The sequence below is a fragment of the Leucoraja erinacea genome, chromosome 3, assembly GCF_028641065.1.
Source record: "Leucoraja erinacea ecotype New England chromosome 3, Leri_hhj_1, whole genome shotgun sequence".
NCBI classification, from domain to species: domain Eukaryota; kingdom Metazoa; phylum Chordata; class Chondrichthyes; order Rajiformes; family Rajidae; genus Leucoraja; species Leucoraja erinaceus.
Window position 1 is genome coordinate 50,328,494 of NC_073379.1, and position 14,583 is coordinate 50,343,076.

Consider the following 14,583-nt stretch of genomic DNA (forward strand, 5'->3'; position numbering starts at 1 on the left):
AGATAATCCATTGTGGTTGAAGGCATTAATTTAGATTTAACTGGATGGATGATAAACCCCAGTTTTTCAAATAATTGTTTTGTGGCTGTTACCGTTTGTTTAGCCAATTCCAAAGTTTTGCCCACAATAAGTATGTCATCTAGATATGCCATTACCATGTTTTTTTGTTTCCGCAGAAACGCTAGGGCTGGTTCAAAATTTTAGTGAACAACCTGGGGGCTGATGTTAGCCCATTGGGTAGTGCCCTGTACTTCTAGAGTGACCCATCCAGTTGAATTTTAAATAACATCTGTGGTCACCTCTTATGGGTACTGTATAGTAAGCATACTTTAAATCAATGCTTGCCATGTAGTAACCTTTGGAAATCAATTGCTTAGCAGTAACAAAGGTTTCCATCTTGAAATGAATATATTGTACAAAAGTATTCAAATTAGTCAAATCTATGATGATGCGGCAACCACCATCTTTCTTGTTTTTGATAAAGATATTGGACACGAATTCCTGTGATTTGTGTTGGGTTTTCTCAATTACTCCTTTTTTTATAAAGCCGCTGTAGTTCAGCGTGTGCTTTTAATTTTTCTTTGCCTGTGAGCACGAACATTCGGTTCGGTACATGCTGAACTGGAGGGTTATGTTTTTGTATAAATTCTATGGTATATCCCTGGATACTGCTTAAAATATAAGTGTCGGTAGTTAACTTATTCCATGCATCCAGATAAAAGTGTAATCTCCCACCAACCTCCATGCTCCCTTCAATTCGTAAGGAACCAGACCCACCTACCTCCATGGTTACCAGTGGTAGGTTTATTACTTTTTCGGTATCCTCCGTGGACGGTGAGGCGCCGGTGGTGGTCTGTAGTTGGGTTGGTGTTGGTGGTTTGCGTATTTCCCAGGAAGGCCGGTTTGGGCCATGGCCTAAAAAAGACCGATGTTGAGTGTACCTGGCCTTCACCAGTTTGTCTTGTCCGACTGGTGGGTGCGTAGGGGTGCTGTTTCTGGCCGAAGTAGTTTTTAGACATTGCTTTAATGAGCCCCAGGGTTTTAGCCTCTTTGTCAAGTTATTTTACCTGTTTGGATAAGTCACCTCCAAATAGTAATATTGGTGGTTTGGAGGTTCCTGGTTTGCACAGGCCTGCAAATTTGGGGTCCAAAGCCGGTTGGATGGCACTCTTCCTAATACTATTTAACTCATATTGGGAGTTGTAAAATAAAGCCAGTGCATCCTGCTGATCTTGTGTCATGTCTTTTTCGTTTATTGTGCGGGCGAAAGCCTTAATTCCCACTGCAATTTCATCCCAAGCTTCTCACATTGTCCGACAATGGTTTGGAAATGTGTGGACGGATATAGGCCAGGCAGAGGCAAGCACAACTAGCTTGGTTAAGCAATTTGGTCGGCATGGACAAGTTGGGTAAAAGTGCTGAAAAGCTTTATGATTGTATGTATGACTATTTATAGATCTCCTTGAGATAATGAAGGTGTTGTCTCATACATTCACAAACTGAATAGTGTGTGGCATGGTGTTTGGGGGAGGGATGCTTTGCAGGCTGAGAGGAATTTAGAGATGTGGATGTTTTCATTTCTCTGCTACATTTGTCGTGATGTTGCTTAGAGTGGATGGACTGGCAATCAAATAAAATACATTGCCATGGATGGTGTTAAGCTTCTTGAGTTATTTTTCATCACCAGTTATGCAGGAAAGCAAACAAGATTCCATTGATGTTCTGATATATACCCTGTCACACTGCCATGCTAGGTTGTCTTCACTCCAATAACTTTTTATTTTGTTAAGGTTGACAGCCTAGTGGATCCAAATATGATTATGTACATTTCTACACTATCTTATTTCTACCAGTTATTGGCAGTGAATTGGATAGCTAACGTGGATAATAGTGTGCATGCTGTTATCAAATTGTAAATTTTCAACAGCATGAAGAGAAATAACGCAAATTGCTGAAGGTTGCTGGACGTTGCTTTGCAGTTATTTTTGTGAAACTCCAGCTTGTCCTGTTGCTCTTCATGAGCTTCAAAGTATTTCTATATTTGCACATGAATTGCTCATTAAACTGGCCACAGAAAACTAAGGCCCGTATACAAACCTATAAGTATTCTTCCAGTCCAAAAAGGGAACAATTCAAACTATGAAGTAATAAATAATTGTATTGACTGCACTGCCTGATCAGAGCCAGAAACTCTCCTAACAAAGAGGAAATATCTAGACGAACATGTGAATCACCGAGGCACAGAAAGCCACAAACCAAGTATTGATAAATGGGAGTAACATAGATGGGTACGAGATAGTAGACATGGACAGGATGTTTTAAAGGGACTGTTTCTTTGCTATATGACCGTCAATGGAATGGACTACTTCACTGAGCTGGTATTGTGACCAGTACTAGCATTTTTAGCAAACGCCAACGCTGTTCTCCCACCAAAAATTATCTCTTTAACCTCAGGAATCGAGAGTGTTTAAATGTCATACGCATTGGGATCAGAACAATACAATTCTTAAGTTACTCAGCGGGTCAAGCAACATCTCTGGAGAAAATGGGTCGGTGACGCTTTGGGTCGCGACCCTTCTGCAGACTGATAGGAGGCGGGGGTGGGGGGGGGGGGGGGGATTGGAAACTGGAAGCAAGAAAAAAAAACAGGATAAATCAGGGCTGAATCAGGCAAACAGTTGGGCTCTGAGGGAACTGCCCTGCCTGAGGTTATCTATTGCCAGCCCTGATTTGTCCTGATCTTTTGTTTCATGTTTCGTCCCCACCCCCCTCGCTATCAGTATGAAAAGGGTCCTAAGCAAGTATAAACTTAATTGTCATATGCACCAGGAACAGAATGATGAAATCCTTACTTGCCGCAGCTTAGCAGACACATTAATGCAACAACAAAAACAAGTATACAAAAACATTAATACAAAAAAAATTTCAGTTATGCTATGTAGACAATAGAAACATAGAAAATAGGTGCAGGAGTAAGCCATTCGGTCCTTCGAGCCATTCAATATGATCATGGCTGATCATCCAAAATCAGTACCCCGTAAAGCTTTTTCCCCATATCCCCAATAATAGTGCAATCTGAAGTATGTAGTGCGAACCTGAAACAAAATCCACAGTAGTTGGGTGCTGTGGTAGGGTTGTGGTTAGGATTGAACACTGTGGTTCAAGAGTCTGATGGTTGGTGGGAAGAAGTTGTTCTTAAACATCAATGTAATGGTTCTCAGGCTCCGACGCTTTCTTCCCAGTGGCAGACGCAAGTTGAGAGCGTGACTAGGGTGGTATGAGTCTTTGATGATATTTTTGTCTTTCTGATGCAATGCTTCCTGTGGAGCCTTTCGATGGCAGGGTGGTCAATGCCCGTAATGGACCATGCATTGTCCACTACTTTCTGCAGCTTCCCATGTACTTATCCATTATAGGATGCAATTGCTTCTTTAATTTATAGGTTTCCCATTCATTTTTCTCCTTCTACGACATTATGCTAATATTCTTTTCTCCGAGTCAGAATATTGTGCGTTGTACTCAGATGCCTGTGAGTCTAATGTGGAGTGGCATTCCTGTGCAACGGTGAAGCAATCTGCACTGAGAAGATGGTATCTTTCCATCGATATATCAGCTATCAAGCTCATCTGCCTTCTTAGAAGATGTAATAGATCCATGCCACGATTTTGAATAACTGGGAGAATTTTGTCTCTCAAGTAAGGCGACAAACAAAGTAGATTATCTGATTCTTTCCACACTGGTTTTAGAGGGTGATCAGCATGGCAGCCTTTTTCAATGCACTGACACAATGATCAATACCCTGAAGTGTTTAATTGACAGTAAAGCACATTTACTTTATCTGTGATCACAAAGAGGAAATGTAGTTGACCTTTATGTACTTAACAGCATTGATTCATAAGTTGTGGGAGCAGAATTAGGTCACTTGCCCCTCAGGTCTACTCTATCATTTACTCATGGCTGATCTAACATTCCCACTCAACCTCATTCTCCTGCCTTCTCCCCGTAACACCTGACATCCGTACTAATCAAGAATCTGTCAATTAAAAATCTGTTGATTTGCCTTACACAGCCTTCTAATTCCACAGATTCACCAGGGATTGTCAATGTATGCCATCGCAGATTGAATAAAATACAACTTACTGAATAAATAAGAAAATAAATGCAATGAACCTCTTAATGTATTGTAAGGAAAATATTATATTTATGCAGGCGACATACCAGGTTATAAACACCTGATTAATGCATAGGTGTATATATAAATGAACTCCTATAATACTATTAAATTCAAAAGTCCAATGTTCATATGGACAATGTTCATACTAAAAACAAGGATCTTTTCACTTTTAGTAATTGTATTGTTCTTTCTTATCAGTCTTATGTGTTTTGTTGCCATTCATTACAATACTCTGGAAGTATGGTTAACATGTTGAGTGATTTTTGTGTATTTTCTGAATTTTGGTCAAAATTGACTTATGGGTGTTTATAAAAACAGAAATCATTTGTTACCTGGGATGGCTTGTGTTTAAAATAGTTAAGTTGTCCAATATGCTTCAATTTCCAAGAAATGAATTCCAAGAAATCGCTACCCATTCAATGATTATTCTGAGAAAGATTCTTTACCTTGCTTGTTAATAATGAGTTGGATTCAATGAGGATCATTCTTATGGTGCCAGCTAGCTAGCTGTTCACATGTCAAGGTATTCTGGATGTTTGCATATAGGATTGTAGTTTAGAAATATGACACATGGGGGTCAGGAACAGATGCAACTGACTGCTCACTGCTCCCTGGACCATGTATTAATGAGCAAAGTAGGCACATAGACCATGCCTGGACCTTCAATTTAAGCAGACATAGACACTTACGTGAATGGCATTACCTTGAGAAAAACATAAATTTTCAAAGTCCTTTATTTGCATTTGTTTTGTATATGTTTCTTGATTCACTGTGTTTTAATGGGGTTTTCAAGCCCATAGCATTATAACCTTCAGGGTTTCTGCCAGAGATCAGGCCTCTGAGTGCATTGGCAAAAGGCCTAGTCACCAGTCATGGCACATTTGCCTGTTGTGGCCAAGGCATTAGGTACGTCAGGGCCTGTGTGGTCACAAAAGGTTAGGATTGGCACGGTTGAGCAAGGGCATCGCATCAGACCATGCAGGATCCGACCCAGTGCATCCGATTCTCTTATTTTTGGTCCAAATGATATCAGGTGGTTATCACCGCCCTGTTTTTGTTGATTTTACTATAGTCGGTAGAGGAAAATATGAGCATAAAATTTAAACGTTTGTTGCATGAGATCTAAATGCTTAGCTCACAAGTGTAAAAGTAAATAAATATTTCCTTGTGTCCTTCCTGTAGGAAATTTTAATGAAATGTGTTGCATTAGTTAAGCTAATTGTTTGTTACAACATAATAATCTCTCTTGAGCATAGATCTGTCAGGTAATTTAATGTGACACGATGAATTGCATTAATTGCTAGTGATGATTTTGCATTAGCAACAGTGCTGTCTGTCCCCATCGATTATATCACACATCGCATACATTTATCAGGAAAATAGCGGGAGCCATTTATCATTCCCACTGAAGTCAATTACAAGCACACTAATAATTAAAAACAAACAGAGCTGTAGATGCAGTCAATACGGCATCAGCAGGCCTCTGATAAGATTCCACATGATAGGCTTCTGGACAGCTGGCTAACTGGATACAGAATTGGCTTTGTAGCAAAGTAGAGGGTGGTGGTGGAAGGTTTTATTTTCACACTGGCCTGCGATTTGTGTTTGGTGCCGGGCCCATTGCTGTTTGTCAAATATACCAACGATATGGATGAGAAAATGCTGGGCATGACTAGTAAGTGTTTAGATGACACAAAAATAGGCGGTATCGTGGACAGAGAAGAATTAAGAATTGCAGAGGGATCTGAATCAGCTGAGGAATGGCTAATGGAGTTCAATGCGGGTAAGTGTTGAATTTTGTGAATCAAACCAGCGCAGGACCTACACAATGAACAATGAGGCCTTGGGGACTGTTGTAAAACAGGCACATCTAGTATAAGTACATAGTTCTCTGAAAACAGCATTGAGGTTATATAGGGTGGGGGAGAAAGCTTTTGGCTTCTTTCAGCTTCGGACGATAGCTAAAACAAACCAATTCCTCCACTTTGATAACCTCGAAAAGATCATCCACACATTTATCTCCTCCTGCCTAGATTACTGCAACTCTCTTTACACTGGCATCAGCCAATCTTCCCTGTCCCGCCTACAACTGGTCCAAAACGCCGCAGCGAGACTCCTGACGGGTACCCAAAAAAGGGACCACATCACCCCGATCCTGGCCTCTCTCCACTGGCCTCTCTCCACTGGCTCCCTGTGCGGTTCCGTATACATTTCAAGACCCTCCTCTATGTCTACAAAGCCCTCAATGGGCTTGCCCCCTCCTACATTAAAAGTCTTCTCACCCACCACTCCACCTCCAGGTCCCTCAGATCGGCCGATTTGGGGCTGCTGAATATCCCGCGGTCTAGGCATAAGCTTAGGGGCAACCGCGCCTTTGCCGTTGCAGCCCCTAGACTGTGGAACAGCATCACTCTTCCCATCAGAACTGCCCCCTCCATCGACTCCTTTAAGTCAAGACTAAAAACTTATCTATACTCCCAAGCCTTTTATGACGTCCACTGAGCGAGGGCTATATGTATATATGTATATAGTTTGTTTGTTTATACTATTCTTATAACAAATGTAAAGAACTTTGGCTAACGAGAGTTGTTTTTTAAATGTGCTATATAAATAAATGTGACTTGACTTGACTTGGCACACTGGCCTTCATCAGTCAGGGAATTTTGTATAGAAATGGAATGCTACATTGCAGTTGTATAAGACATTAGTGGAAGTATTGTGTTTGAATTTGGTCAGCCTGCTATAGGAAAAACTTTATTAATCTGGAATTAGTGCAGTGAAGATTTGCAAAAATGTTGCCAGAACTCGGGCTTGAGCTACGGGGAGAGATAGGGCAGGCCAGGACTTTATTCCTTTGGAATGCAGGAGGCAGACGGATGATCTTATACAACATAGAACAGTACAGCACGGGAACTGACCCTTTGGCCACACAATGCCCACACCAAACATGATAATTACTCTTCTCTGTGTGAATATAGTGAAGAACACAGTGGCAATAATTTCCATAATGTCTACCCAGTGGTCCATGCACTGAGCAGGTTCCAGGAACTGACTTGGAGGTGAGGAAATGCTGATTTAGTATAGCAAACGGCAGTATTCTTTGGCGTTTAGGTTGGCAGAGCGTTAATCCAAATAATTAAGGCAGGAAATTTCACTTAAACATTTGGGTAAATGTTTTTACTATTTCATAATTTGACACTTGCACTTTTATTCTATGTATAGTGGAAAATTCACATTAACTTTAGCATGCCCAGCATACGTCGCACTAGATCAGTCCTTCTTAATCAGTATCATATATATCCATACTACTGCATAACATTAGCTTGTCCCAAACAGCATTCATTCAAAGGAGAATGAACCTTTTCATTGCAAATTCAGGAATCTGGTGCTAAAATCCTCATATATTTGATGTGAGTGATTCTCCCAATTTGGTAATCAGTGGGTCACAACTTGCAGAGACTCAAACTTGGAATGATCAGGTATCTAGTGGCCAACTGCTGCAATAAGAACAGAAAAAATGTAGCCTGAGCAACCTTTCACCCCTGGTCTGCATTTTAATAAATCAGAGCTTTTCTTTTATCTCAGCCCCACTCTCTTGTATGAACTATTTAATCCCTCTGTTCCCTTACCATACAAACTCAATCGATGTTGTGAATGTCTCAGAAATGGAACATCCCTAGTTCTTTTGGGGAGAGAATTCCAAAGATTAATTCCCTCAGAGGGTGTAAAAGAAGTGGATGAGTTGGATTACTAATCAGAGAGAATGTCACAATGACAGTCAGAGGGTAGGAGCCTGGAATATGCTGCCAGGAATGGTAATGGAGGTAAATACCATAATGGCATTTAAGAGGCTTTTGGATTGATTCATTGTCTTGCCATCATGATTTCATAGACATTGTGGGCTGAAGGGCCTGTTACCATGCTGCGCTGTTCTATGTTCTATATAAGATGAAATCAGGCAGGGCCTTTGAAGAACATTGCGCAAGCAGGAAAACTGGTACCCCGGTAATTCAAGGGGGTAAAAAGGGGCCATGAAATGCCATTTGTAAATCAGATTAAAGAAAATCCACATAGAGATTAGTGGCAAAATTAGGGCACATGGTATTGGGGGTAGAGTGCACATCAGAAGATTAGTCAATCATGATTTCCCCTTTGTAAATCCATGCGGTCTCTGACCGATCCTGTTACTGCTATCAAAAATTGCGGCTATCTCATCTTTTATAGTTGACTCCAGCATCTTCCCCACCACCGATGTCAGGCTAACTGGTCTATAATTCCCCGTTTTCTCTCTCCCACCTTTCTTAAAAAGTGGGATAACATTAGCTACCCTCCAATCCAGACAGTGGAGATTATGATAAGTAAGTCTCAAAGGAATCAGAGGCAGGGAGACGTTAATGAATATGGGGATAATGAAGGGTTGAAGTGAGTTTACTTCAATGCAAGGAGGAGTGTGGGTAAAGCTGATGAATTTAGAGCTTGGATCATCGCTTGGAATTATGATAAGGTGGCCATTGCAGAAACTTGGTTGCAAGAGAGATACAACGGACAGCTCAAAAACTGGGTTTCAATATGTTCCGATAAGATAGAGATGGGAGTGAAAGTGGTGGAGCTTTACTAATCGGGGAGAATGTCACAGTGGTATTCAGAGAGGGCATACTGTTAGGTATGTCTACAGATGCATTATGGGTTGAGCTAAAAAGTAGAAAACGAGCAATTTCTCTGATGGAATATTATAGGCCACACAATAACCAACGGGAGATATAGGTTTAGATATGTAAACAGATTACGGAAGGATGCAAGAACCACAGGGTTGTTCTATTTGATGATTCCCCAATATAGACTAGGACTTACTCAGGACAGGAAGATTAGATGGGACAGAAATTGTTTGGTGTGGCCAAGAAGATTATTGGGACTTTTATTGGGAAATGAGCCTGGCCAGGTGACTGGTGTCGCAATAAAAGAAGAATGAAATTTCCCATCAGCCCATGATTCACACTAAAAGTAGATGGGACAAGCTTAGAGGGGAAAGGGCCAAATGCAGGCAATTAGGACTAGTGTAGGAGGGACATGTTGGTCATTGTGGGCAGGTTGGACTGATGGGCCTGTTTCCATGCTGTATGACTCTATGACTCTCTCAGCCCTGATGCATGGGCATAAGGAGCCATGTGAACTCCTTTGGGTGTTCTCTTGATTCATTCTATCAATCACTCTATGATTTGAAAGTGGCAGAGATCAAGATGCTGCACAACTTAACCATGTTCCAATGACCAATTCAGTGGATATTTTTAAGGCTGAGATAGACAAATTCTTGATTAGAACGGGTGTCAAGGGTTATGGTGATAAGGGGTGAAAATGGGATTAGGAGGCCAAGATCAGCCATGATTGAATGGCCGAATGGACTCGATGGGCCTAATGGCTGAATTCTACTCCCATAACTTGAGAACTTGTGAGTTTGTGACCACCCTTCTTCAATTCCACAGGCCAGCGTCCTGAGCACAGACTTTTTCAAGGTTACTGAATGTAGGTATAATATCTGCTCTCTAGCAAAACATGCTGTCAGAATCCACTCAGATTCAGTTTGTGCTAAACACTGATTGTGTTTGTTGACAGGATCTGACTTTGCTGGTGACCTAGACCGTGTGTATGACAAGGTTGGAAAACGATTGGATGAAACCTTGAGGCAACGGAGACATGCGAAAGATGATGACTACAACATTGAGGTGCTCTTGGGAGTGGATGACTCCGTAGTGCGGTTCCATGGGAAAGAACATGTCCAGAACTACCTGTTGACCCTAATGAATATAGTAGGTATCTGTACTGTGGTGTCATGTTTTCAAAACTTCTGAATTCATGTAAAACGTTATGGACATATATTTGCTGTAGCAAGTTGCATGATAGTTCTGGTTATTTTGCAATTGTTTTGTCATTTCCTAAGATGCTATATAGTATTTGACATCAAAAATCTTTTACAGATCTACTACGATTCATATTTCTTTATACTAATATAAGATATGCAATTTTCATTCACCATCTGTTTTGTGTCATAAAGTCAGTCACACAGCGTGGAAACAGGCCTTTCGGCCAAGTTCATACATATTGAACAAAATGTCTATCCAAGCTAGTTCCATTTGCCTATGTTTGGCCCATATCCCTTGAAATCTTTTCTATCCATGTATCTGTCCAAACGTCTTTTAATTACTGTGATTGTACTTGCCTCTACAGCAAGCTGGTTTCAAATATTTATCCCCCTTGGTGTGAAAATGTTGTCCTTAGGTCCCTTGTAAATCTTCCCCTCACAGCTAAAATCTATGCCCCTGTAGTCTTCAACTCCCATAACCTGGGTGAAAAACAGACCATCCATCTTATCTAGGCCCCTCATTATTTTACAAACTGATGTAAGGTCAACCCTCAGCCTCCTACATTCCACAAAAAAAGTTCCAGCCCATCCAACCTCTCGTTATAACTCAAGCCCCGCAGTCCAAGTATATTGTCATGATTATTTACCACATCTTACTGACGACGCAAATTGCACACCATAATGCAAGTGTTATCTCACCAGTGTCTTGTAAACTGCAACATAACATCTTAACTCTTGTACTTAGTGGCCTGACCAATGAAAGCAAATGTGCCAAATTCCACCTCCATGATGCTGTCTCACTGTGTTCCCATTTTCAGGGAACTATGTCATAGAACTATTCAGCACCTTGTCCATGCTAACCAAGTTGGCAGGGACAGCTATAACCGACATACATCAGGTATAGTCACCTATACATATGTCCATGTCCATTTTCCTGGCCAGTGCTTCAATATTCCTCATCAACCAGGGTTTCCTAATCCTGTCAGCCTTGTCCTACACTCAAACAAACAAGAACATGCTGTCCCCAAACTCTCTCTATATTGCTTTAAAAATCCTCTCAATTGCCACATGTCCCTTTACTTGCAAACAGCCACTCCCAATCAACCTTAGCAAGTTCCTGTCCAATGCCTTCTCTTCCCCCCACTTTAGGAATTTGTTGTGGACCAGGCCTATTGTTTCCACAACTATTTAAAAACTATTTGAATTATGGCCCCTGGTTTCAAAATGTCCCCACTGACTCTTTTGTCTCTTGCTCAGCCTTATTTCACAATAGGAGAGAGGGGATGCAAAGGTTACTTGAAGTTAGAGAAATCAATATTCATGCCACTGGGTTGCAAGCTGCCCAAGTGCTAAGTTCCCGTTATCTCCACCTCCCATGATGTACATCAGAACCAGTTGTACCGATCTGATCTGGCTGGTGGTACTGATCTGGCTGGTGGTACTGATCTGGCTGGTGGTACTGATCTGGCTGGTGGTACTGATCTGGCTGGTGGTACTGCTGCTGCCCTCTGCAAGGCCATCTGCCCCAATGGAATCCAAAACCAGATACCTGTTCATGAGGGGTATTTTGCACTCTCTTCACCAAAGCAGCCTCTTCATCAAAGCACCTCAAGACAAAGTCTCAGCATTTACAACTCACTGCACTTCAACCTTAACATAATCTCTCCCTCAATGGCCACTCTACTACAGCTCAGCATCTTTTAAATGCTCTCTCCAGGTTCCCTCATTATGCTTGTTGGGACCAGAAGGCAATTGGGTCATAAATTACTCAGCACTTTTTACATTTGTTCTCTCCGCTGTCTCCTTAGTTTGTCAGTCAACCATGATATTACTAAATATGACTCAACAAACTTGCTGGTTCAGTGGCCACAATCTTTTCTCTCAATCTTTTCTAAAATTGTAGGGACTTACAACACTGAAAGACTATTCATCCGTTTTGTCTTTAGCTTCTCCCTAAACTGACATAAACACACCTCCGCAGCTCCATGCTCTACTTCCAATTATAATCCTTTCTCTGCTTCAAATGTTTTTGGAGCCTTCCTTAATAGGTGTAATTATCCATGACTTAGCTGCACGTAGCAAACCATTTCATGGTTCCGTAACTCTGTAAAGAGATTTCTTGTAATCTCAAAGGATGAGAATTTTAAATTGAAAACAACCTTGTGATGGACTCCACACCTAGATCAAATATCTTTTCCCAATTCATTCCACTGAAATTCTACAAAATTAATTCTTCTCTAAATCTTGCTTTCGCCAAGAACAACAGTTTTAATTAATTTGCCTGCAACTTAGCAGAATTTTGAAGGTATTTCAGAAGAGCATTAAAGCCAAAGTTTTACTCACACAGAATCAGCCCCAATGGGCCAACTCATACATTCTGATATAATATTGCATTTGTCTGCATAAGGCTCATATCACTCTATGCCTCTCCTGTTCAATTACCAGTGTAAATGCCTTTCAAACTTTGTAATTGTATTTGCTTCCACTACCTCCTCCGGCAGTTCATCCCTTATCATCACCACACTGTTTGAAAACTTTGCCCCTTAAATCTCCTTCAATTTTCTTTCCCTTCAACTATTCTCCAGTGAGGACAAACCTAGCCAATCTCTGCTCATGCCAAGTCCATTCCATTCTGGTAAATCTCTTCTGCATCCTGTCCATTACTGCAACATTCTTCCAGTAGTGTAGAGATCAGAACTTTACATAATACTTCACATGCGTCCTAACCAGCGTTTTGTGCAGCTACTACATGACATATTAGCTCTTATACTCAATGCCTTGACCATTGCAGGCAAACATACCAAATGCCTTATTTACCTCCCTATTCACTTCTCCTGCCATTTCAGGGAACTCTGGTCTCGCACGGTTAGGGATCCATAAGGTTTTTTAGTTTATCAACATTACTAACGTACCTGCCATTTACTGCAAATGTCTTGCCAGCATTTGATTTCCCAAAAAGGATTACCTCACACATGTCTGGATTAAATTGCTAGACAGCTCCCCCAATCCCTCCCCCCCCCCCCCACCCCAATTTTCTAGCTGATCTATGCCTTTCTCTATACTTAATTAACCTTCTTCACTATCTACCTCCACCACTTTACTTGTCAACTTCAAACCTCCCAATCAGCCAACCTTCATTCTCATCCAAGTCATTTATGATATGACAAACTACAAATGCCCCAGCGCTGATCACTGTGATACATCACTGATCGCAAAAATTCCAGTCAGAAAATCAACCCTCCACCACTAACCTCTTAGCCTCTTATTTCCATGTGCTGCTTTCATCCATTCACTTAGTGAGATGGGATTTGCCCTGCACAAACCATGCTGACTTTCCCAAATCAGTGTCTATCTTTCCAGGGAACATTAATTTTATCCTTTGGACCTTTTCCACTATTTTTTCCACCACTGATGTAAGGCTCACCTATAATTTCCTTATTTCCACTGCCCTTTTAGAACAAGGGGACAATATTAGCTCTCTGAGATACAAAACCTTCTGTTGGAGCTTCAGCAATCTTTTCCTTGCTTCCCCTAGCATTCTGACATAGATTATGTCGGGCCCTGGCGATATATCCACCATAGGGTTTGCTAACATCTCTTAACATTTCCCTGTTGGTCCGTGAGGGATTGCTCTTTCCCAAGCCAACCTGATATAAAAAGTTTTGGGATTCTCCTTAATCCTCTTTCTGAAGCCATTTTGTGTCCTTTTTGTGTCCTTCTTGCATCCTCGATACTTCATAATCTTCAAACCTCATTTCATACCAATTTTCTTTATCTCACATACCGTTCTGTCTTTTATCTTTTGTTAACCAAGGTTCCAAAATCTCAACATTTTTACTTTATAACTTAATAGGGTTATGTTGACTCCGAACTCTTACTGTCTCAACTTTAACCCCCCTTCCCTCTTACCTGTTGTTTTTTTTTGCGTCTTGTAGCTGCTCCCAACTGACATTTTTCCGATCCTATAAAATCAGCCGTCCCCCAATTGAAGAGTCTAACTCTAGGACCAACCTTACCTTTACCCATTACTCCTTTGATGCATAGCAAATTATGACCACTTTTATGAGAGAGTTCCTCCATGAACTCAATTCTCATTCCCTAAAACAATATTAAGTTCAGCCCTTTTCCTAGCAGAACATGACTTTCTGCTTAAAAAAAAACCTTGTGGATGCACCTTACGAATTCTACCCTATCTAAGTCCCTTATATGAATTAATGATGTTTTATTGTCACATGTGACAAGTCACAGTGATATTTTTTGTTTTGCATACCCATGGTATACAAATAGACATCACATAAAGGGCAACAACAGCTGCAAAGTATCCCACGCCCGCTCCTCCATTGTTCTCCCCTCCCCCCAGCACTAATGTGGGGACTCTTGTGTACTTTGTATGCAAAAATAGAAAGATTAAACTAAAACTTACCATTTGAAGTTTGATCCTTATTTTATGAGAAGTTGAAGTGAGGGATTACGTGAAGAGCCCGCCAGCCCGCATGCGCATCAATCTTCAGAGCAACTGTATGAAGCCACAGACCAGTTGTACGGATTTAAA

At 41.1% G+C, this 14,583-nt stretch overlaps 1 protein-coding gene across 1 annotated transcript in view; it reads left to right on the forward strand.

The window, feature by feature from the left end:
* The window catches only part of LOC129695572 (A disintegrin and metalloproteinase with thrombospondin motifs 3-like), a 251,354-nt gene that overhangs the window by 116,510 nt on the left and 120,261 nt on the right, over window positions 1–14,583 (forward strand). Inside the window, exon 5 of the mRNA XM_055632651.1 lies at window positions 9,785–9,978. Coding sequence (XP_055488626.1) covers window positions 9,785–9,978 — 194 coding nt within the window. The remainder of the gene's footprint in view (window positions 1–9,784; window positions 9,979–14,583) is intronic.